Source organism: Somniosus microcephalus, chromosome 12, assembly GCF_052327205.1.
Source record: "Somniosus microcephalus isolate GS21.2 chromosome 12, FLI_Smic_1.0, whole genome shotgun sequence".
Classification (NCBI taxonomy): Eukaryota; Metazoa; Chordata; class Chondrichthyes; order Squaliformes; family Somniosidae; genus Somniosus; species Somniosus microcephalus.
Genome location: NC_140998.1, coordinates 19,416,799 through 19,441,955, shown reverse-complemented (window position 1 = coordinate 19,441,955; position 25,157 = coordinate 19,416,799). Strand labels below are relative to the sequence as shown.

The window sequence follows — 25,157 nt, the reverse complement described above, 5'->3', positions numbered from 1 at the left end:
CCCCCCACCCCCCACCCCGCCAATTTTTTAAAAATTCATTCTTGGGATGTGGGCATCGCTGGCAAGGTCGGCATTTATTGCCCATCCCTAGTTGCCCTTGAGAAGCTGGTGGTAGGACTTCTTCTTGAACCACTGCAGCCCCGTCTGGTGAAGATAACAATGTACAAATTTGATAAAATCATGAAGGGTTTAGATAGAATTAATAAAGAGAACCTATTTCCAATGGCTGAAGGGTCGATAACGAGGGGGCCACGGATTCAAGGTGATTGGCAAAAGAACCAGAGGCGACATAAGGAAAACTCTTTTACGCAAGGAGTGGTTAGGATTTAGAATGCACTGCCTGATGGGGTGGTAGATACAGAGTCAGTAGTAGCCTTCAAAAGGGGAATTGGATAAATACATGAAGGAGAAAAATTTGCAGGGATATGGGGGAAAGAACGGGGGGAGTGGGACTAACGGGATTGCTCTTCGAAAGAGCCGGTGCAAACTCGATGGGCCGAATGGCCTCCTCCTGTGTTATACTATTCTATGATTCTATGAAATACAATACAACAGGGGCTGTAAGAATCTGCAGCGCAACCACTTTGTGTTCCCTCCTTGAGGAAGACAGATTGAAAGTGGCATTTAGAAGAGGGTAACCGTGAATCTTCTAATGTTTCAGATAACATAGAAACATAGAAGATAGGTGCAGGAGTAGGCCATTCGGCCCTTCGAGCCTGCTCCGCCATTTAATGAGATCATGGCTGATCATCCAAACTCAGTACCCTGTCCCTGCCTTCTCCCCATATCCCTTGATCCCTTTAGCCTTAAGAAATATATCCAACTCTTTCTTGAATATAGTTAATGAACTGGCCTCCACCGCCCTCTGTGGCAGAGAATTCCACAGGTTCACCACTCTCTGGGTGAAGAAATTCCTCCTCATTTCAGTCCTAAATGGCTTACCCCTTATCCTTAGACTATGACCCCTGGTTCTGGATTCCCCGGCCATCAGAAACATCCTTCCTGCATCTAGTCTGTCCAGGCCTGACAGAATTTTATAGGTTTCGATGAGATCCCCTCTCAATCTTCTAAACTCCAGTGAGTATAAGCCCAATCGACACAATCTCTCCTCATACGTCATTCCTGCCATCCCAGGTATCAGTCTGGTGAATCTTCGCTGCACTCCTTCCTTGGCAAGAACGTCCTTCCTCAGGTAAGGCGACCAAAACTGCACACAATATTCAAGGTGCGGTCTCGCCAAGGCCCTGTACAACTGTAGCAAGACATCCTTGTTCCTGTACTCGAACCCTCTTGCTACGAAGGCCAACATACCATTTGCCTTCTTAACCGCCTGCTGCACCTGCATGCTTACCTTCAGCGACTGGTGCACAAGAACACCCAGGTCTCTTTGCACTTCCCCTTCTCCCAATCTATTGCCATTCAAATAATAATCTGCCTTCCTGTTTTTGCCACCAAAGTGGATAACCTCACATTTATCCACATTATAGTGCATTTGCCATGTTTCTGCCCAATCACCCAACCTGTCCAAATCGTACTGGAGTTTCACGACATCCTCCTCACAGCATACCCTCCCACCCAGCTTTGTGTCGTCTGCAAATTTGGAGATATTACATCCAATTCCCTCGTCCAGATCATTAATATATATTGTGAACAGCTGGGGTCCTAGGACCGATCCTTGTGGTACCCCACTAGTCACTGCCAGCCACTCGGAAAACGACCCATTTATTCCAACTCTTTGCTTTCTGTCCGCCAACCAGTTCTCTATCCAAGTCAATACCTTGCCCCCAATCCCATGTGCCTTAATTTTGCACGCTAATCTCTTATGCGGGACCTTATCGAAAGCCTTCTGAAAGTCCAAATACACCACATCCACTGGTTCTCCCTTATCTATTTTACCAGTTACATCCTCAAAAAATTCCAGTAGATTAGTCAAGCATGATTTACCTTTTGTAAATCCATGTTGACTTTGTCCAATCCTGTCACTGTTTTCCAAGTGCTCTGCTATTACATCTTTTATAATGGACTCTAGCAGAAACAAACAGAGTACTAGCTCTCTGGTAGATTTTTTTTTTGTCTCTTTTGGCTTCTGAATTTAAAACAGAGAGATCAGCCTGGACCTTTATGCTGGCAATGTGTAAAACATATTTTAAACTATGTGAACCTGACTCATAGAATGATACAGCACAGAAGGAGGCCCTTCGGCCCATCGCGCCTGTGCCGGCTCTTTGAAGGAGTTTCCCTGCTCTTTCCCCGTGGACCTGCAAATTTTTATTTTCAAATATATGTCCAATTCCTTCTGCCCGTCGACCCTTTTGGTTTTTTTTCAGGATGCAGCGTTCCCTTTTCCTAGTTCTCTCCCAGAGTTTGAGAGGTCAGGATTGGCAGCCTGCTCCCAGTCTTTCTCAATCGTTGCCCTTGGACAGCTGCGGGAGGGGGGGGCGGGGGGGGTGGCGGGTACCTGGTATAGTGGTGGGTTGAGGAGGAGGGATCCCAAACAGGTATTCCCATAGGAACAGAGGATCAGGAGTAGGCCATTCAGCCCCTCGAGCTTATGGCCGATCTGTGTCTTAACTCCATTTACCCGCCTTGGTTCCATATCCCTTAATACCCTTGACCTAACAAAAATCTATCAATCTCAGTTTTGAAATTTTCCATTGACCCCCAGCCTCAACAGCTTTTTTGGGGAAGAGAGTTCCAGATTTCCACTACTTTCTGTGTGAAAATGTGCTTCCTGACATCACCCTTGAACAGCCTAGCTCTAATTGTTTCGGACTCCCTCCGCCAAAGGAAATAGCTTCACTCTATCATTGCAGACTCGATGGGCCAAATGGCCTCCTTCTGTGCTGTACTATTCTATGATTCTACCCTATCAAGTCCTTTAATCATGTTAAATACCTCAATTAGACCGCCCCTTAATCTTCCATACTAGAAACCTGTGCTCCAGTCTGTCGCGATGACCATGCAGTTTGATTCCTCTGTTTCACTAATATTCAATCGGGAATTCAGGAGAAACTTCTTTAGCCAGAGAGTGGTTAGAATGTGGAACTCGCTACCACAGGGAGTGGTTGAGGTGAAGAGCACAGATGCATTTAAGGAGAAGCTAGACAAGTGCATGAGGGAGAAAGGTAGGTATCTAATCATAGGTTATGCTGATGGGGTGAGAGGAAGAGGGGATGGAGGAGGCTCGTGTGGCATGGACCTATTGGGCCGAATGGCCTCTTTCTGTGCTGCACATTCTATGTAATTCTATGTAATGTTTTCATCACTGAACCTGTGCAGTCTTTCTGAAGCACTCTGTGAATGTTCAGCTAATTCCAAACTCATATTTTCCGCGGTTCATGGAATCAAACTCGATCCGGTCGTTTGCTTGGTTTGGAATAGCTCTGGGCAGCTTGATATGATCGCTGTTTATATTATTCTCTTTTACAGTGAAATCGCTGACAATCCTTTCATTTCAACCATCCCTGCAAATGCCTTTGGTGGGTTGTCCAATGAATCGCTCACTCTGTAAGTACAGCAGCTCGTGGTTGAAGGGCCACTTTACTGTGAGCCGCGGGAGGGGGTGGGGAACCAGGCCAGGGCAGATGGTTCACTGACATCGATCCCTCACTAATGGAACCAGTTCCGTACTCCACACTGGGGCTCTCTGTTTAGCACAGGCCATGATTGTTGTGCAGGTTAGGTGAAATTCTGCAAAGTTAGGGGAGAACTTTCTCGGGAGTCATTATAACTTTGGGCGATAGCGTAAAATCTTGGATATCGGATCAGCTGCCCATTGTACGTCTCTCCTGATATTCATCCCCAATGGAAACCAAAATCGGGAGAGATGTGCAACAGGCGGCCATTCCGACGTACGAAAACGTACGAATAGGAAAAAAACCAGCTGCTCCATCAAACCTGCCCCCCACACCACGATCGCTCGGCCATCGTGGCTCAACACTCCTCCCCTCCCCACTCACACCCACCCCAGCAGCCACGTAATCTCCTGGGGTTTACAATATCGCCTAAAGTCAAAACTCCCCCCCCCCACCCCTCGGAAATTTATCAAACTCCACAAAGTTAACTGAAGAATTTAATGGGGTTCCCTTTAGACTCCAAGTAACTAGTACAGCCCCTAATAAACATTGGCCGGAGTGGTGAAGGGAGGGTGACAACTAGTGGAGGGAGGGTGATAACTAGTGAATTACTAGCGGAGGGAGGGTGATAACTAGTGAATTACTAGCAGAGGGAGGGTGATAACTAGTGAATTACTAGTGGAGGGAGGGCGATAACTAGTGAATTACTAGTGGAGGGAGGGTGATAACTAGTGAATTACTAGTGGAGGGAGGGTGATAACAATAAATTACTAGTGGAGGGTGGGTGATAACTAGTGAATTACTAGTGGAGGGAGGGTGATAACTAGTGAATTACTAGTGGAGGGAGGGTGATAACTAGTGAATTACCAGCAGAGGGAGGGTGATAACTAGTGAATTACTGGTGGAGGGAGGGTGATAACTAGTGAATTACTAGTGGAGGGAGGGTGATAACTAGTGAATTACTAGTAGAGGGAGGGTGATAACTAGTGAATTACTAGTGGAGGGAGGGTGATAACTAGTGAATTACTAGTGGAGGGAGGGTGATAACTAGTGAATTACCAGTGGAGGGAGGGTGATAACTAGTGAATTACTAGCAGAGGGACAGTGATAACTAGTGAATTACTAGTGGAGGGAGGGTGATAACTAGTGAATTACTAGTGGAGGGAGGGTGATAACTAGTGAATTACTAGTGGAGGGAGGGTGATAACTAGTGAACTACTAGTGGAGGGAGGGTGATAACTAGTGAATTACTAGTGGAGGGAGGGTGATAACTAGTGAATTACTAGTGGAGGGAGGGTGATAACTAGTGAATTACCAGCAGAGGGAGGGTGATAACTAGTGAATTACTAGTGGAGGGAGGGTGATAACTAGTGAATTACTAGTGGAGGGAGGGTGATAACTAGTGAATTACTAGTGGAGGGAGGGTGATAACTAGTGAATTACTAGTGGAGGGAGGGTGATAACTAGTGAATTACTAGTGGAGGGAGGGTGATAACAATAAATTACTAGTGGAGGGAGGGTGATAACTAGTGAATTACTAGTGGAGGGAGGGTGATAACTAGTGAATTACTAGTGGAGGGAGGGTGATAACTAGTGAATTACTAGTGGAGGGTGGGTGATAACTAGTGAATTACTAGTGGAGGGAGGGTGATAACTAGTGAATCACTAGTGGAGGGAGGGTGATAACTAGTGAATTACTAGTGGAGGGAGGGTGATAACTAGTGAATTACTAGTGGAGGGAGGGTGATAAGTAGTGAATTACTAGTGGAGGGAGGGTGATAACTAGTGAATTACTAGTGGAGGGAGGGTGATAACTAGTGAATTACTAGTGGAGGGAGGGTGATAACTAGTGAATTACTAGTGGAGGGTGGGTGATAACTAGTGAATTACTAGTGGAGGGAGGGTGATAACTAGTGAATCACTAGTGGAGGGAGGGTGATAACAATAAATTACTAGTGGAGGGAGGGTGATAACTAGTGAATTACCAGCGGAGGGAGGGTGATAACTAGTGAATTACTAGTGGAGGGAGGGTGATAACTAGTGAATTACTAGTGGAGGGTGGGTGATAACTAGTGAATTACTAGTGGAGGGAGGGTGATAACTAGTGAATCACTAGTGGAGGGAGGGTGATAACAATAAATTACTAGTGGAGGGAGGGTGATAACTAGTGAATTACCAGCGGAGGGATGTTGATAACTAGTGAATTACTAGTGGAGGGAGGGTGATAACTAGTGAATTACTAGCGGGGGAAGCATGATAACTAGTGAATTACTAGCAGAGGGAGGGTGACAACTAGTGAATTACTAGCGGAGGGACAGTGATAACTAGTGAATTACTAGCAGAGGGAGGGTGATAACTAGTGAATTACTAGCGGAGGGAGGGTGATAACTAGTGAATTACTAGTGGAGGGAGGGTGATAACTAGTGAATTACTAGCGGAGGGAGGGTGATAACAATAAATTACTAGTGGAGGGTGGGTGATAACTAGTGAATTACCAGCGGAGGGAGGTTGATAACTAGTGAATTACTAGCGGAGGGACGGTGATAACTAGTGAATTACTAGCGGGGGGAGCATGATAACTAGTGAATTGCTAGCAAAGGAGGGTGATAACTAGTGAATTACTAGCAGAGGGACAGTGATAACTAGTGAATTACTAGCGGAGGGAGGGTGATAACTAGTGAATTACTAGTGAAGGGAGGGTGATAACTAGTGAATTACTAGTAGAGGGCGGGTGATAACTAGTGAATCACTAGTGGAGGGAGGGTGATAACTAGTGAATTACCAGCGGAGGGAGGGTGATAACTAGTGAATTACCAGCGGAGGGAGGGTGATAACTAGTGAATTACTAGTGAAGGGAGGGTGATAACTAGTGAATTACCAGCGGAGGGAGGGTGATAACTAGTGAATTACCAGCGGAGGGAGGGTGATAACTAGTGAATTACTAGTGAAGGGAGGGTGATAACGAGTGAATTACTAGCGGACGCAGGGTGATAACTAGTGAATTACCAGCGGAGGGAGGGTGATAACTAGTGAATTACCAGCGGAGGGAGGGTGATAACTAGTGAATTACTAGTGAAGGGAGGGTGATAATGAGTGAATTACTAGTGAAGGGAGGGTGATAACGAGTGAATTACTAGCGGACGCAGGGTGATAACTGGGGCCTGGGATTTGCTGTTTGCTTCAGCCAGTCACGAGGCACAGGTGAGCCTTGGCGTTGCTCCATTGGGTTGGTTCTTTGAGCGACAGTTCAGATCATCAGAAACCAGATGAAATAAGCACCACTCAGCTCTCCCCAGTGAAGTATTCGGTAGATCCACTGGCCTATGTGGATCTTGACCTTTAGACCTAAGGGGTGATCTAGTCGAGGTGTTTAAGATGGTTAAAGGAGTTGATGGGGTAGATTGTGAGAAACTATTTCCTCTGGTGTGGGGGCTCCAGAATAAGGGGGCATAATGTTAAAATTAGAACCAGGCCGTTCGGGGATGATGTCAGGAAGCACTTCTTCACACAAAGGGTAGTGGAAATCTGGAACTCTCTCCACTAAAAAGTTGTTGAGGCTGGGTCAATTGAAAATTTAAAACTGAGATTGATAGATTTTTGTTAGGCAAGAGTATATTAAGGGATACAGAACCAAGGTGGGTAGATGGAGTTAAGATGCAGATCGTCCATGATCTAATTGAATGATGGAATAGGCTCGAGGGGTTGAATGTCCTACTCCTCCTGTTCCTATGCCTTACAGTCTGTGCTGTGTTGGCTGGCAACAGGAGTGCTACAGCTAAACAAACCTCAACACCCCATAGGCTAGGGAGGTTTAAATTAGCCAGGGCTGCCACTCCAGATCACCACGTAGAGTCTCCTGCGGAGAAGCAGGGTATGGCGGGGTGAGGGGGTGTCAATGGATGTGGAGTGAGGATAGGATCGGGCTTGACTGTGATATCCCCGCTCCCCCACCCCACCGCCCTCAACATGCAGCCAAATGGCATTCCGTAACTCAATGTTCTGGGCTCACACACAAGGAAGGCCTACTTGGGCAAGGGACTGGATTGTGCTCGAAGCCAGTGGAATCATACCCAACACCAGTCACACCCGTCAGGAGAGGAGGGAAGGAAAATATCGTCAACTATCGAAAACAGGTGACCTTTTGTAAAAAAATTAATTCTCGGGATGTGGGCATCACTGGCAAGGCCGGCATTTATTGCCCATCCCTAATTGCCCTCGAGAAGGTGGTGGTGGGCCGTCTTCTTGAACCGCTGCAGTCCGTGTGGCGAAGGTACTCCCACAGTGCTGTTAGGGAGGGAGTTCCAGGATTTTGACCCAGCGACGATGAAGGAACAGCCGATATATGTCCAAGCTGGGATGGTGTGTGACTTGGAGGGGAACTTGGAGGTGATCCCGTTCCCATGCACCTGCTGCCCTTGTCCTTCTTGGTGGTAGAGGTCGCGGGTTTGGGAGGTGCTGTCGAAGAAGCCTTGGCGAGGTACATAGAATATTCCAAATGTTATAAAAATATAAATGAATGGGCAATTTACATGTGCTGGCACAGTCAACAACAACCACATAGTAAAACGTATCAAGGGGCTTCACAGGAATGTTATCTGACAAAAATTTGACACTGAGCCACATAGAAACATAGAGGATAGGAGCAGGAGTAGGCCATTCGGCCCCTCGAGCCTGTTCCACCATTCAATGAGATCATGGCTGATCATCCAAATTCTGTACCCTGTTCCTGCCTTCTCTCCATATCCCTTGATCCCTTTAGCCTTAAGAAATATATCTAACTCCTTCTTGAATATATTTAATGAATTGGCCTCTACTGCCTTGTGTGGTAGAGAATTCCACAGGTTCACCACTCTCTGGGTGAAGAAATTCCTCCTCATCTCTGTCCTAAATGGCTTACCCCTTATCCTTAGACTGTGACCCCTGGTTCTGGACTCCCCGACCATCGAGAACATCCTTCCTGCATCTAGTCTGTCTAGTCTTGTTAGAATTTTATAAGTTTCGATGAGATCCCCTCTCATTCTTCTAAACTCCAGCGAGTACAAGCCCAATCGACCCAATCTCTCCTCATACGTCATTCCTGCCATCCCAGGTATCAGCCTGGTGAATCTTCGCTGCACTCCCTCCATGGCAAGAACATCCTTCCTCAGGTAAGGTGACCAAAACTGCACACATAGAGAAATATTAGGAAGGGTGACCAAAAGCTTGGTCAAAGCGGTAGTTTTAAGGGAAAGTCTTAAAGGAGGAGGGAGAGGTAGAGAGGCGGAGAGGTTGAGGGAGGGAATTCTAGAGCTTCGGGCCCAGGCAGCTGAAGGTACAGCCGCCAATGGTGGAGCGATTAAAATCGGGGATGCGCAAGAGGCCTGAATTGGAGGAGCGCAGAGATCTCGGAGATGAGATGTGAGCCAAGGGGATGATCGTGGATTTAAAAAGGTGAATGTGTATTTGAGGAAAGGATGAGCAGGCAACTCTGTCTCGGTGGATTGTTTCAGTCTGGTTCCACCTTAGCTGACTCCTGCTCATCAACCTCGAATTCAGCTCCAAACCACTAAAAAAAAAACTGCCAGGCCAAAATCAGCATCGCAGCCCCCAAACCTGACTGGGCTCTGAGCTGCTCATTACACAGAGAAACCTGCCCTTTTTCCAAGAAATCCAATCCAGGTTTATTGAAGCTCGCTTGCACCTTTGCCAAGGACTCTGGCCAAGTTATTCATAGTGCCGTGTCCTTAACCTGATATAATAATCCGAGTGTGTTGCAGCATTCCTGTCAGAAAAGGGTATTCGGTGTGCTGTACTTGGTTACGGCGCACGTAAGATTGCCATCTTTTGCCAAGTTCGAAGGTAGACAGGGTCAGGAAAAGGGGCAGGGCAGGGTCAGGAGAGGGGTCAGGATAGGGGTCAGTCTAGAGGGCAATGCAGGGTCAGGGCAGGTTTGGGATAGGGGTCTAGGGGTCAGTGTAGGGCCAGAATAGGGGTCAGTCTAGAGGGCAATGCAGGGTCAGGGCAGGGTTGGGATAGGGGTCAAGCTAGGGGTCAGTGCAGGGCCAGAATAGGGGTCAGATAGAGGGCAATGCAAGGGTCAGGATATGGGTCAGAATAGGGGTCAGGATGGACGAGGGATGGGGGCAGTGCAGGGATAGTTGTTGGTGTATGAGGTGGAATCTGGGTTTCTCCGCTGATGAAAAATTAATTAAAACTGTTAGGGGGCAAAATTGGGTCGCACCCCCTTTGGGGCGCTAACTTCGCCGGGGCGCTACTTCTGGTGCCCCAAAAAAGTTAGCGCCCCCGCGCCCGAAATTCACTGGTAGCGCACCAAGAGGAAGGCGGACACTTCTGAAAGCGCCCCGCCTCCCTCTTGGGGCGCTGCAAGTGAATATCGCGGTGCTACGTCCCGCAGCGCCATGCACAGTGGCAGGTCGCGATGTGGTACTGCAGGCCTTCCTCCCCTTATTAAAGGGGAGGGGCCTGGCGCAGCACAACCCTGGGCCCAGCTGGGCCACCAGGGATCGGAGTGGCAGCAAAAGAGCCCGGCACTGAAGAGAAGTGCCAGGCTCACGGAGCGCAGCCGGCACTCCACGGCGGGGCTTCACAGAAGGCCGGGGACAGCAACGGGGGCAGGTGCTGGCAGGTGGCCAGCAACAAAAATGGCCGCCCGACACCTCCCCTTTAATTTGCGCCGCCCCGGCCGCAGGTAAGCCTCCCTGACCCTGTCGGACATAGCGTCCGGCGGTAAGTCAGGGGGCGCTACCGAAGATCGCGACTGGGGCGCGAGCGGGGTGCTACGCATGGCAATGATGTCATCGCCGGAGGCGCAGCGCAGCGGGGCGCTAACGGTTACCGCCGCCGCTAACCTCCTGCTGAATTTCACAGGAGACTTTAGCGGTGCCGCGCCCAGGCGCTCGTTGCTTTGCGTCCCGTTAGCGCCCCCTTAGGGCACTCATGGGAGGCGCAAATCAACCGAACTTTTCCCCGTTAATAACATCTCCACATCATGAAAGATGCACTCGGTGCCGCTAATATGCAATCTAAAATAGAAAGGGCCAGTCCTACATCTTGCATTCATTGAATTGTTTCTTTCCCTATATAGACTGACACTCTAGAGCAGTGCTGAGCGAGTGCTGCACTGTCGGAGGTGCCGTTTTTCGGATGAGATGTTAAACTGAGGCCCTGTCTGCCCTCTCAGGTGGACGTAAAAGATCCCACGACACTATTTTGAAGAAGAGCAGGGGAGTTATCCCCGGTGTCCTGGCCAATATTTATCCCTCAATCAACATCACCAGAACAGATTGTCTGGTCATTATCACATTGCTGCTTGTGGGATCTTGCTGTGCGCAAATTGACTGCCGCGTTTCCTACATTACAACAGTGACCACACTTCAAAAGTACTTAATTGGCTGTAAAGCGCTTTGGGAAGTCCTGAGGTTGTGAAAGGTGCTATAGAAATACAAGTCTTTCTTTCAAGTGTCCTATCCATGAAAGAATCTCCCGAACCGTGACAGAGAGGAAGAAGTGGGAGAAAATCTGCAATAAATTAACCAGAGAAAAAAGTTTCAGACTTCAGATGCAATTTAAGGCTTTTAAACTTCTAATCATTTCTTTTCATATCCATGAAGTATATGGTCTTCAGTTGAGGAGCGCGATGCTTGCAATCTGAGCCTCATTGTGAAGCACTCACATACAGGATCCTGGGCTTCATGAATAGAGGTATAGAGTACAAAAGTGTGGAAATTATGATGAACCTGTATAAAACACTGGTTCGGCCTCAACTGGAGTATTGTGTCCAATTCTGGGCACCGCACTTTAGGAAGGGTGTGAAGGCCTTAGAGAGGGTGCAGAAAAGATTTACGAGAATTATTCCAGGGATGAGGGACTTCAGTTACGTGGATAGACTGGAGAAGCTGGGGTTGTTCTCCTTAGAGCAGAGAAGATTTTGAAGAGATTTGATAGAGGTGTTCAAAATCATGAGAGGTCTAGACAGTAGATAGAGAGAAACTGTTCCCATTGGCAGAAGGGTCGAGAACCAGAGGACACAGATTTAAGGTGATTGGCAAAAGAACCAAAGGCGACATGAGGAAAAGCTTTTTTACGCAGCGAGTGGTTAGGATCTGGAATGCTCTGCCTGAGAGGATGGTGGAGGCAGACTCAATCATGGCTTTCAAAAGGGAATTGGATAAGTAGCTGAAGGAAAACAATTTTCAGGGCTACGGGTAAAGGGCAGGGGAGTGGGACTAGCTGAAGTGCTCTTGCAGAGAGTTGGCACGGGCTTGACGGGCCGAATGGCCTTCTTCTGTGCTGTAACCATTCCACGATTCTATGATTCTATGGTCAAATTGGATTACATGTACTTTTTAAATTTTATCGCTAACTTATTGCTTTCTCATGTATTTTCCTCCCTACAGAAAACTCTACAATAACGGGTTCACTAAGGTCCAGGCTTACGCTTTCAATGGAACTAAACTAGATGCTGTGTAGGTATTACATTTAGTGGATTAAAATCGGGGATGCGCAAGAAGCCAGATTTGGAGGAGCGCAGACAGCTCGGAGGGTTGTAGGGCTGGAGGAGGTTACATTCACGGTCCTCCCTATGTTGAGTTGCCTTTGCTACTATGGAGATGGTTCGGAACACACAGAGGCAGGGAAAACTTCAGGCATTGCTCGGTGGGTAGCACTCTCACCTCAGGGTCAGAAGGTCGTGGGTTCAAGTCCCCACTCCAGAGACTTGAGCACAAAAACCTAGGCCGACGCTCCCAGCGCAGTACTGAGGGAGAGCCGCACTGTCGGAGGTGCCGTCTATCGGATGAGACGTTAAACCAAGGCCCCGTCTGCTCTCTCGGGTGGACGTAAAAGATCCCGCGGCACTATTCGGAGAAGAGCAGGGGAGTTGTCCTGGCCAATATTAATCCCTCAGCAAACATCACTAAACACAGGTCATTATCACATTGCTGTTTGTGGGAGCTTGCTGTGCGCAAATTGGCTGCCCCGCTTCCTACAGTCACTGCACTTCGAAAAGTATTTCATTGGCTGTAAAGCGCTTTGGGATGACCGGTAGTCGTGAAAGGCGCTATAGAAATGCAAGTTCTCTCTTGAGCACAGCAGCCCTACCTCAGCATAAAGCAAGAGACCTCGCGACACAGGATGAAATAGAATCTGACTGACTGATATTCTGGTCAATACTGAAGCAACAGCGTTCAGGAGGAGGAGGAGGGGGAAAGAAAAAATATCCCAGGAACTGGCGAAGCCTTCACAGTAGCAACAGACAGCCGTGGAAATCTGCTAAATTTAAGAAGGAACTGCGGGTGAAGCGCGGTTTATTTACCCTGGCAGGCTGGCACTGCCTCGTCTCAACTCACTTTCCGGTGGCGTCCAAGACCTGAGCCGTGTTTAAACAGATGGGCCCACAGCACTTTGAAACTGTAGTCGCACGGCACTGAACTTTGAAATCGGATATCGCTGACCTGAATCCTGGTGCTTATAATAATCGCACGTACTGTTCCCTCTTTAGACGCCTGAGAGGTGTTGTCGGCCCTCCTCATGGTAAACAAGAGTTGGAATTTATTTCTATCAGCTAGTGAATCCCACTTCCCCCCACAAAGGGGCTGTTCACAGCCAGTCTGAGGATGAGGTGGTTTTAATAAAGGACAGGGACATTATATCACAGGGCAGAAAAGCTGCGGCCCCTCCTGACGTACTGTCACGGTGTCGCTGGTGAAACCTGGGCGCATCCACCTGGCAATCGCGGCAAGTGGGCCCCGGGCCTGAATCATGGCCTAGACCCTCGAAGAAATGGACTGCCGTTTAAAAAAAAAAGCATTTAAACGCTGTCCCCTTAAGTGTCACGTGGCTCAGTGGGCCGCACTCTCTCACCTCTGAGTCAGAAGATCGTGGGGTCAAGTCCCCACTCCAGAGGCTAGAGCACAAAAATCTAGGCTGACACTCCCAGTGCAGCGCTGAGGGAGTGCCGCACTGTCAGAGGTGCCGTCTTTCGGACGAGACGTTAAACCGAAGCCCCGTCTGCCCTGTCTGGTATACGTAAAAGATCCCATGGCGCTATTTTGAAGAGAAGCAGGAGAGTTATCCCCGGTGTCCTGGGGCCAATATTTATCCCTCAATCAGCATAACAAAAACCACAGATGATCCGGTCATCATCACATTGCTGTTTGTGGGAGCTTGCTGTGCGCAAATTGGCTGCCACATTTCCCTACATTACAACAGTGACTACACTTCAAAAAGTACTTCATTGGCTGTAAAGCGCTTTGGGACATTCTGAGGTCATAAAAGGCGCTATAGAAATGCAAGTCTTTCTCTATTTTCTTACAAAAGGACCTGCTGGGCGGTGGGGGCATGGTAAAATTCTTTCTGGGAGGATGGGTGGGGGGTGGTGAGGGGGACACCCTCCCCCCAGGAAATGACATTGGCAGTTACAGATGCAGCGCTCGCATGAACCAAGAGGCGGGAGTTGACCCACAAGCCTCATCTACAAATTTGAGGGGGAACTCGCCCCCACGGGGAAAATCAGTGAGCCTCGGGTAAGATCTGGGAGGTGGGGGGGGGGGGGGGGGGGGAGGAGGGAGTCAGAGGGGGAGGCTGGCGCGACTAACAGGGTGGGGGGGTTGGGGGAAGAATCCGATCGCCAGGACCGTGGAGTCGGGGCGGTGGGGGGGAGCAGTCCTGCTCCTCCTTGCTCCATAGAATGTTTTTATTTCTTCACTAGTCGTGAAACAGTCTCCAACATTTTTATATAACTAATAAATGAAAGCTTTTACAGGAAATGAAAAAACCCACCATTTTTAATGGCTCCCTATGATTTTTCTCCTAGGTTTGCTCACAGCAGTATCATAGGATCGTAGAATAGTACAGCACAGAAGGAGGCCATTCGGCCCATCGAGTCTGTGCCGGTTCTTTCAAAGAGTGATCCAGTTAGTCCCACTCTTTCTCCATATCCCTGCAATTTTTTCTCCTACAAGTATTTATCCAATTCCCTTTTGAAGGCTACTATTGAATCTGCTTCCACCACCCTCTCAGGCAGCACATTCTAAATCCTAACCTCTCGCTGTGTAAAAAAGCTTTTCCTCATGTCGCCTCTGGTTCTTTTGCCAATCATCTTAAATCTGCGCCCTCTGGCTATCGAGCCTTCAGCCATTGGAAACAGGTTCTCTTTATTTACTCTATCTAAACCTTTCATAAACACCTCTATCAAATCTCCTCTTCGCCTTCTCTGCTCTAAGGAGAGCAACCCCAGCTTCTCCAGTCTATCCACGTAACCGTAATCCCTCATCCCTGGAACCATTCTAGTAAATCTCTTCTGCACCCTCTCCAAAGCCTTCACTTCCTTCCTAAAGTGTGGTGCCCAGAATTGGGCACAATACTCCAGCTGGGGCCGAACTAGTGTTTTATAGCGATATTTCCTGGCTTTTGTCCTCTGCCTCTGTTTATAAAGCCCAGTATCCCATATGCTTTATTAACTGCTTTGTTAACCTGTCCTGCCACCTTCAAAGATTTGTGCACAAACACCCCCCAGGTCTCTCTGTTCTTGCACCCCCTTTAACATTGTACCATTTAGCTTGTATTATCTCTCCTCATTCTTCTGACCAAAATGTATCACCTCACACTTTTCTGCATTAAATTTCATCTGCCACGCGTCTGCCCATTCCAGCATCCCCTTGTAATCTATTACTATCTTACTCACTGTTTACTACTCTTCCAAGTTTCATGTCATCTGCAAATTTTGAAATTGTGCCCTGTACCCCCCCAAGTCCAAGTCATTAATGTATATCAGAAGCAGCAGTGGTCCTAGTACTGAACCTTCGGGAGCTCTTCCACTGTACATCTCCCTCCAGTCCGAAAAACAGCCATTCACTGCGAATCTCTGTTTGCTATCCCTTAGCCAATTTTGTATCCATGCTGCCACTGCCCCTTTTACCCCATGGGTTTCAATTTTGCCAACAAGCCTAATTATGTGGCACTATCAGGAGTTCAATTCTTGGAGCCTCCAGGACAACCCTGAAGCTGCCACACATGCTCCAACACGTAGGCATCTTTTTTGCAGACAAGGCTCGTATCTAAAATGTGTTTACAACAGAGTCTCAAGTTTGAAAAGTGTCAGAATAAAGAGATGCTTGAACCCTGTTGTTTTTAACAGTTACCTGCACAAGAATAAGCTCTTGTCATCCTTCAGTGAAGATGTCTTCGCAGGAGTCTTGAGTGGCCCCACTCTGCTGTAAGTGATTTCCAGTCAGTGCTTCCACAAGAACCTATCAGAAGTGATGTTTAAGATTGATTCAGTCTTGGGAGAGTTTCTCGAAGACAAAAGCCGAATGTATAACGTACAGACCAAATGTCTCCAGATTTGGTGCGTAGGCTTTCAAATGAGTGGGTGGGGGGGGTGGGAGACTGCGAGGAGAATGCAGGGAGTCCGTGGGTTGGTTGGACATCTGTGTTGATTTGTTTACCAATACTGTCGCCGTGTGTGCTCTCCTAATAAAACGTTTTCTGCAATGGTAGCACCATTATTGCTTGGGAAGCCGGTACCGCCTTTCATTCCTACGGAGAGAGAGGTGTATAATGCGCGGCTGAATCGATACCGCCTGTTTTACACTGTGAGCCCACGTCAAAATGAGCCCCCAATCAATCTGTGAAACTTAACGTGCTAGTCAGTTTCAGGGAGTGACAGTGATGGTTTTGGGGGCATTTGAGGCGCGGTAGTAGCAGGCGGCCGATGGAAATTGTGGCGTTACCTCGTTACCTTGGGTTTTTGCCCCGTTAAGGGATGTCCTGGGGTTTCCTCTGGGGAAGGGGGTTAGTGAGGGGTGCCGAGGGGGCAGGCTGGGCAGTGCCAGCGTCCACCCGCTTTGCCGCTGGCATCACAGATGGAGGCAGGGCTTACGGGATGACTCTGCAATTCCCACCAGCCTCTAAACGTACCGTATACCTCAGTGTAGCAGGCGGGACTGGACCCCCACCAGGTGCCTCTGCTTCAGTCTCCAGGCTTGTCGGCACTGCTCCCCAGCGACTTGCCAATGCTTCAACTTACACCCCCTCCCCGTCCCGTCCCGTCCCCCTTCCCACCCTAGTGGTGTGAGCATCCCACCCACTTTATGGAAATGCCCCTGACCCTGGGAACACGGATGCAGTCGTGGGTGGGATGGTATTTACATAAAGTGGGCGGAGCCACCGAACATAAGAAGATACGAATTAGGAGCAGGAGTCGATCATACGGCCCCTCGAGCCTGCTCCGCCATTCAATAAGATCATGGCTGATCTTCAACCTCAACTCCACTTTCCCGATCCCAGTATCCCTTGATTCCCCTAGAGTCCAAAAATCTCTCGATCTCAGCCTTGAATATACTCAACAACTCAACATCCACGGCCTTTTGGGGCAGAGAATTCCAAAGATTCACAACCCTCTGTGTGAAGAAATCCCTCCTCATCTCAGTCTTAAATGGCCGACCCCTTATCCTGAGACTATGCCCCCTAGTTCTAGACTCTCCAGCCAGGGGAAACAATCTTTCAGCATCTACCCTCTCAACCCCCTTCAGAATCTTGTATGTTTCAATGAGATTTTTTTTTCGTTCATGGTATGTGGACATCGCTGGCAAGATCGGCATTTATTGCCCATCCCGAGTTGCCCTTGAGAAGGTGGCGGTGAGCCGCCTTCTTGAACCGCTGCAGTCCATGTGGTGCTAGGGAGGGAGTTCCAGGACTTTGACCCAGCAACGATGAAGGAACGGCCGATATATTTCCAAGTCAGGATGATGTGTGACTTGGAGGAGAACTTGGAGGTGGTGGTGTTCCCATGCGCCTGCTGCCCTTGTCCTTCTAGGTGGTAGAGGTCGCAGGTTTGGGAGGTGCTGCTGAAGAAGCCTTGGCGAGTTGCTGCAGTGCATCTTGCAGATGGTACACACTGCAGCCACGGTGCGCCGGTGGTGGAGGGAGTGAATGTTTAAGGTGGTGGATGGGGTGCCAACCAAGCGGGTTGCTTTGTCTTGGATGGTGTCGAGCTTCTTAATCACCTCTCACTCTTCTAAACCCCAGAGAGTATAGGCTCAATCTCTCCTCCTAGGACAAACAGAAGTCCCGGACTGCCACGGTTACCAGGATCGATACCTGACCCCCTTATCAAACAGTTTGATTTAATCTTGGGAACTGGCCACTAAATACAGGTGACTGAGGATTACCCTTATAACACGGTGTTGATATTGGTCTCTTTCTTCCCTTCTTCCCACGGCCCCCTTCTTCCAGTGATGTGTCCCAGACCAGTGTAAACTCCCTACCGAGCAAAGGGCTGGAACCGCTGAAGGAATTAATGGCAAAAAACACATGGACTTTGAAGAAGCTTCCTCCCCTGAAGACCTTCCTTCACCTGACGAGAGCGGACCTCACGTACCCAAGCCACTGCTGCGCATTTAAGAACTGGAAGAAAAGGAAGGGGTGAGTTAGCGCCCATGAAGAAAGCCACGTCAAAGTGGGTGACGTACTCCTCTGAACGTGGAACTCCTGGTACTGAAATCCACCAGTGTATATTCTTTTAAAGTTTTCAGTGCATCTGCTAAGTTGATGTTTCGTCGTGGGGAAGCCTGCTGCCCTTAGGGAGTGAGGGGTGAATGAACGGGACTGAGGCTGTTAGCTTTTCCCTCAGCCTTAAGATGGTAATGCTGCATAAAATGGGCAATTGTTCCCCTGTAGCTCAGTGGGTAAGTGTAGTGTCTGACGTGGCACTGAACTATACAACAACAATTAGCATTTATACGGCGCCTTTGACATAATAAAACGTCCCTGGGCGCTTCACAGGAACGATTATCAAACAAAATCTGACACCGAGCCACATAAGAAGCCATTAGGACAGTTGACCGAAAGCTTGGTCAAAGAGGTAGGATTTAAGGAGCGTCTTAAAGGAGCAGAGAGTGGTAAAGAGGCACAGAGAGGTTTAGGGAGGGAATTCCCGAGCTTAGGGCCTCGGCAGCTGAAGGCACGGCCGTCAATGGTGGAGCGATAAAAATCGGGGATGCGCAAGAGGCCAGAATTTGAGGAGCGCAGATATCTCGAGGTGGTTGTAGGACTGGAGGAGATTACAGAGATAGGGAGGGGCGAAGCCAGGGAGGGATTCGAAAACAAGGATGAGAATTTTAAAATCGAGGCATATAAAATAAAAGCCTATAGATTGCAGGCAGAAAGGAAGACTGAGGGAAGTAAGGAGGGAGTTCCAGTTTTGAGACGTTAAGAAAGAGTTACAGTAGGGGACAGTGCACTGTGCCCTGAATTCATGGTGATGATGAGGCGCTCATCTGATTTATTTCAATGATAAAATGTTATTCCCCAAATGTTTTGTTTTTATCCCCAGTGAGTTTCTGGCTAAGATAGGACGATCAGATACTGAGCTCCAGCACTCATGGCTTGCCCTCCACGTAGACACAGCCTTAAGTTTAGTTTCTTGCACACCACTAGGGCAGGAGAGGAGTGCTTTAATATTTCATAAACCACCTGCTCCTAACATGTGGCCCATTTCTTTAAAAAAAAACAATTAAATAAACACAGATTTAAGGTGATTGGCAAAAGAACCAGAGGCGATGTAAGAAAAAACTTTTTTAGGCAACGAGTGTTTAGGATTTGGAATGCGCTGCCTGATAGGGCGGTGGATACAGATTCAATAGTAGCCTTCAAAAGGGAATTGGATAAATACTTGAAGGAGAAAAAAATTGCAGAGATATGGGGCAAGAGCGGGGCAGTGGGACTAACTGGATTGCTCTTCGAAGGAGCCGGGGCAGATTCGATGGGCCGAATGGCCTCCTTCTGTGCTGTACTATTCTATGATTCTATGTTTTATGAGACTAACGTGTATCTTTTCGGTCTTCAGTTTGCCCTACAGGCTTTTAGAGTCAATGATGTGCAACCACACCATTGGTCATGGTCTCAGGCAGAGAAGATCCTTTAATTTGTACAATGGGCCTTTTTACCATGACTACACTGAGGAAAACACTGCAGGTCACACCTCTGACCAAGGTTCAAAGCTCAGAGATTTCCATAGCAACTCCCACTATTACGTGTTCTTTGAAGAACAAGGAGATGGAGATGTTGGGTTTGGCCAGGAGCTGAAGAACCCTCAAGAAGACCACGTGCAAGCTTTCGACAGTCATTATGATTACATGGTGTGTGGAGGTAACGAGGAGATTGTATGCAAACCGGAGCCTGATGAGTTCAACCCTTGCGAGGACATCATGGGTTACGACTCTTTGAGAATTATTGTGTGGTTTGTTAATCTGTTGGCTATTTTGGGCAACATTTTTGTGCTCCTGATTTTACTGACCAGTCACTACAAGCTCACGGTCCCTCGTTTTCTGATGTGCAACCTGGCCGTGGCAGACTTCTGCATGGGTATTTACTTACTGCTGATTGCCTCGGTGGACCTCTACACCAGAACTGAGTATTACAATTATGCCATAGACTGGCAGACGGGGCCAGGGTGTAACACCGCGGGATTCTTCACCGTCTTTGCCAGTGAGTTCTCGGTCTACACTCTTACCGTAATCACGGTGGAGCGCTGGTACGCAATCAACTTCGCCATGCGTTTGGACAGGAAGATGCGGCTGCGGCACGCCTTCATGGTCATGGTCGGAGGCTGGGCGCTCTGCGTCACCTTGGCACTTCTGCCCATTGTAGGAGTGAGCAGCTACATTAAGGTTAGCATCTGCCTACCAATGGATACCGAGACCCTGCTGGCTCAAAGCTACATCATTTTGGTTCTGTTGGTCAACATCTTGGCGTTCGTCATAATCTGCGCCTGTTACGTCAAGATCTATGTCACCGTAAAGAACCCGCATTACAAATCTGGCAACAAAGACACCAAAATTGCCAAAAGGATGGCCGTGCTGATCTTCACCGACTTCACCTGCATGGCCCCCATCTCTTTCTACGCGCTGTCCGCCATCTTGAACAAGCCTCTGATAACCGTGACCAACTCCAAGATACTGCTGGTCCTCTTTTACCCCCTCAACTCCTGCGCCAACCCATTCCTCTACGTCATCTTCACCAAGGCGTTCCGCCGGGACGTCTTCATCTTGCTGAGCAAGGTGGGCCTCTGCCAGCACCGGGCCCAGCTCTACCGGGGGCAGACTGTCTCCGGCAAAAACGGCAGCGGTGCCGGCGGGAACCGGGGCGGCAGAGGGGCACCGCGCGACCTCACCAACGTTAACCACTTCTCTTGCGGCCTTCGCCCGCACCACAGTAGCTGCCGGCCAACGACGGCGGCTACCGGAGGTTGTAAAGTGAGTGAACTGTAACCATGGGGTGGGGGTGGGGTGGGGGAGGAAGGGATGTATCTTGGACGGTTAACTGGTGACCGAAAGGGCTGTCGTAGTTAGCAATAAAAATACATAGGCCGAGAAATTGGCCTTGGGCGTTGGAGCAAAGCGGGCGGTATCGGATCGCACTCAATGGAACTGAATATCGGGCGCTGTGTGTAACGGGCGGCCAATCCGATACCGCCCACTTTGCGCCACCGCCCCCAGGACGAATTTATAAGCTGTGTATATTTGTATTATTGCCAAATGGTTCATTTGTCCCAATGTGGTGCTCTGGTTCAAACTGACCGTTGAAATGACCCCATCAATGTTAGCTGTAGGGGGAGGTGGGGGGGGGGGGTCGACTTCAATTGAGCTTGAGCGATCTCAATCCAACTCCCAGGCTACGTGGGCCCTCAGCACAACCCTGCTTCTGATTAGACGCATACAGCGCAGGAGGCGGCCATTCGGCCCATCGTGCCAGTGCCGGCTCTTTGAAAGAGCCATCCGATTATAGTCCCACTGTTTCTAATTGGCAATAAATTGGCAGTCTCGCTCAGAGAGGCCACTCAACGGCTGGTGTTTCTTTTTTTATTCACTCACGGGAGGTGGGCGTCGCTGGCAAGGCCGGCATTTATTACCCATTCCCAATTGTCCTTGAGAAGGTGGTGGTGAGCCGCCTTCTTGAACCGCTGCAGTCCCGTGTGGTGAAGGTACTCCCACAGTGCTGTTAGGGGGGCGAAGTTCCAGGGCTTTGACCCAGTGACGATGAAGGAAACGCAATTTATATTTTTTTAATCCACACTTTCGTCTGGGCTTTTTTCTTCCCTCCCACATGGCAGCTGTCCTTCATTCTGTCAGGGCCATTCACACCTCATCTAGAGCCATCCTTTGTTCCTTGAATATCTCTCAATGTCTCTCAATGTCTCTTAATCTCTCCTGCTTTCTATCCTATCACTGACCTTCCCTTTTGTTCTTTCATCCCCTCCCCCTTTTCCCAGCCCCCACTTGCTTTAAAATCTATCCCTTTTCCTGCTTTTTTTCCAGTTCGACCTGAAATGTTAACTCCGTTTCTCTCTCCACGGATGATGCCCTGGCCTGCTGAGTTTTTCCAGCGTTTTCTGTTGTTATTTCGGATTTCCAGCATCCGCAGTATTTTGCTATCGCAATATATTTCCAAGTCAGGATAGTGTGTGACTTGGAGGGGAATGTGGAGGTGATGGTGTTCCCATGATAGGCATTGCGTTTTAGATGGACTGAACTGCAGGTGATTTGATACTTTACAGATTGCATAACTTATGTGTTACTTTGTATGGTAAACCATGAAATAGAAATATATGTAGATAAATACACAGGAAACTTTGTGTTATCCGGAGGCTAAAGCTCGAGCCACCGGCAAAAATCAGGAGCCGTTTTGTTAGGTTTTTTTTCTTCTCGTGGCTTTTTTTTCCCCCAACAGTCAGGCTCTGCAAAGTCTCTCTGAAGCTGTTGCTAAGCTACAGAGACGCTTCCAAGGTACGGGCCGACTGTTTAGAAGCTGTTGCTAAGCAACAGTGTTTGTTGTCAGATACGGAGATGAAAAGCTCCGTATGCTTCAACATTAACGCTGGTGTGTCCGGCAGTTTTGAGGGAACGGCAACAGCTCGGTCCCGTCGGTGCCGGATAGCACAAAGTTTCCTGTATAGAGAGAGAAAGCGTTGTTTAATTTATACATCGCTTTACAGTATTGCTTTTATATAGTCTGCTGGTTGTCCCTTGGGTTCTCTATGTTTTAGGTTCTGAGCTAGTTTGTTTCCATGTAAAAATGAAGAGGCTTTACATCAGATTCTTCTTTTTTAAACAAAAAGCAGCAACGTGGAGATCTTATTCAGAAATCAGCTCTTGTCCTGAAGGCTCAGGGCGTAAATGCACCTGGGCAGTGCCGAGCCGTACAGACCAGGTAGGTTCCAGGTGTGATCCCCGCCCAGTCAGTGCTGAGTGAGCTGACCTCACCTGCAGCAGTGTTGGGTCCTTCAATTTGGCTCCAGTCTAATGGTCTAAGGAGGAAGCGAACAATCGCCAAGGATTCCTGCTCCTGATCAGTGACCCCTGTTAAAACATGGCCGTGTATGGATATGGGGTGAAGGTAGGGTCAGGCGATCCCTCACACAGTCAAACGGCGCTCTTCAACTATGCTGGCCTCATTATCTAGACTGGCAAATGAAGAATAGGCAATTAGAATCATAGAATGGCACTACATAGAAGGAGGCCATTTGACTCTTTGGTAGAGCTATCCAATTAGGCCCACTCCCCTTGCTCTTTCCCGCTAGCTCTATACATTTTTTCCCTTCAAGTATTTATCCAATTCCCTTTTGAAAGTTACTATTGACACTTGGACGAGGTACCAGGGGCTGCTGGCCAAGGCATCACTGAGTAGTGATCAAATTTGGGAAAACAACTGGTTCACTAATGTCCTTCAGGGAAGGGAGTCGTGCCTGGCCAGTCCAGCCTACAAGTGACTCCAGTCCCACACTGCACAGTTGAGTCTTAATGCCTGCTGGAGTGGCCTAGCAAGCCCCTCGGTCGTCAAAACTATCACTCCAAGAAGGCAGCCCTGTTTCAGGACAACTGGGGGATGACCTTGCCGTCACTACACACATCCCGAGAACATCCTTACAACAACAACAGCTTGCATTTATATAGCACCTTTTGAAGTAGTAAAAGCCCCCCAAGGCGCCTCGCAGGAGCCTTGTCAAAAAAACACCATGCCACAGATATTAGGGCAGGTGATCCAAAAAGCTTGGCCCAAAGAGTTAGGTTTTAAGAAGTGTCTTTTAGCCTGAGCACACAGAGGGACAATTTCTAGTATCCCAGGCTCAGTCCAGCTAACTCAGCACAGGGCCAGAGATCGAACCGTCTCCCTGAGAGTCATAGAGTTATACAGCACAGAAAGAGGCCCTTCGGCCCGTTGGCCCATCGGCCCATCGGCCCATCGTGTCTGCGCCAGACATCAAGTCCTGTCTATTCTAATCCCATTTTCCAGCACTTGGTCCGTAGCCTTGTATGTTATGGCGTTTCAAGTGCTCATCTAAATGCTTCTTGAATGATGTGAGGGTTCCTGCCTCTACCACCCTTTCAGGCAGTGAGTTCCAGATTCCAACCACCCTCTGGGTGAAAAAGATTTTCCTCAAATCCCCTCTAAACTTCCTGCCCCTTACCTTGAAACTATGCCCCCTGGTTATTGACCCCTCTACTAAGGGGAAAAGTTCCTTTCTATCTACCCTATCTATGCACCTCATAATTTTGTACACCTCAATCAGGTCCCCCCTCAGCCTTCTCTGCTCGAAGGAAAACAACCCCAGCCTGTCCAGTCTCTCTTCATAGCTGAAGCGCTCCAGCCCAATAACATCCTGGTGAATCTCCTCTGCACCCTCTCTAATGCAATCACATCCTTCTTATAGTGTGGCGACCAGAACTGCACACAGTATTCCAGCTGTGGACTAACTAACGTTTTGTATAGCTCCATCATAACCTCCCTGCTCTTATATTCTATGCCTCGGCTAATGAAGGCAAGTATCCCATATGCCTTTTTAACCACCTTATCTACCTGTCCTACTGCCTTCAGGGATCTATGTACATGCACACCAAGGTCCCTCTGATCCTCTGTCCTTCCGAGGGTTCTACCATTCATTGTGTATTCCCTTGCCTTGTTAGTCCTCCCAAAATGCATCACCTCACACTTTTCAGGGTTAAATTCCATTTGCCACTGTTCTGCCCATCTGACCAACCCGTCTATATATATCGTCCTGTAGCCTGAGGCTTCCCTCCTCGCTATTTACCACTCCACCAATTTTCGTGTCATCTGCAAACTTACTGATCATACGTCCTACATTCATATCTAAATCATTAATGTACACTACAAACAGCAAAGGACCCAGCACTGATCCCTGCGGTACACCACTGGCATTTTGTACAGCTCCATCATAACCTTCCCTGCATGTCTTTTAGCCCGAGCACACAGAGGGACAATTTTTAGTATCCCAGGCTCAGTCCAGCTAACTCAGCACAGGGCCAGAGGCCAAACTGTCTCCCTTGCTAGCCGTTAGGTCAGGGCAGCACATTCGCACGGCATGGTGCGGGAAACTCATTTCAAATCTTTTTTTTAAAAATCCCGCTGACTTGACTGCTGACATTTTTGATAATGCAGAATAAGAAAAGTGCAAACGAGAAGACCCTCGTCATAAACGGTCATTGGTATCTCGAATGGAATCTCGACGTATTAAAAAAAAACTATGCAGAGGCTGGTGGCTTTGACTTGTGTCTCTTATTCATA

The 25,157-nt window shown here is 48.4% G+C and overlaps 1 protein-coding gene across 1 annotated transcript in view; it reads left to right on the top strand.

Moving 5' to 3' along the window:
• The window catches only part of tshr (thyroid stimulating hormone receptor), a 45,627-nt gene extending 24,782 nt beyond the window's left edge, over window positions 1-20,845 (top strand). The window contains exons 4-7 of the mRNA XM_086004175.1: window positions 3,430-3,507; window positions 15,712-15,789; window positions 17,811-17,999; window positions 19,435-20,845. Of these exons, the coding sequence (XP_085860301.1) occupies window positions 3,430-3,507; window positions 15,712-15,789; window positions 17,811-17,999; window positions 19,435-20,845 (1,756 nt within the window). The remainder of the gene's footprint in view (window positions 1-3,429; window positions 3,508-15,711; window positions 15,790-17,810; window positions 18,000-19,434) is intronic.
• Window positions 20,846-25,157: the final 4,312 nt, after the last annotated feature.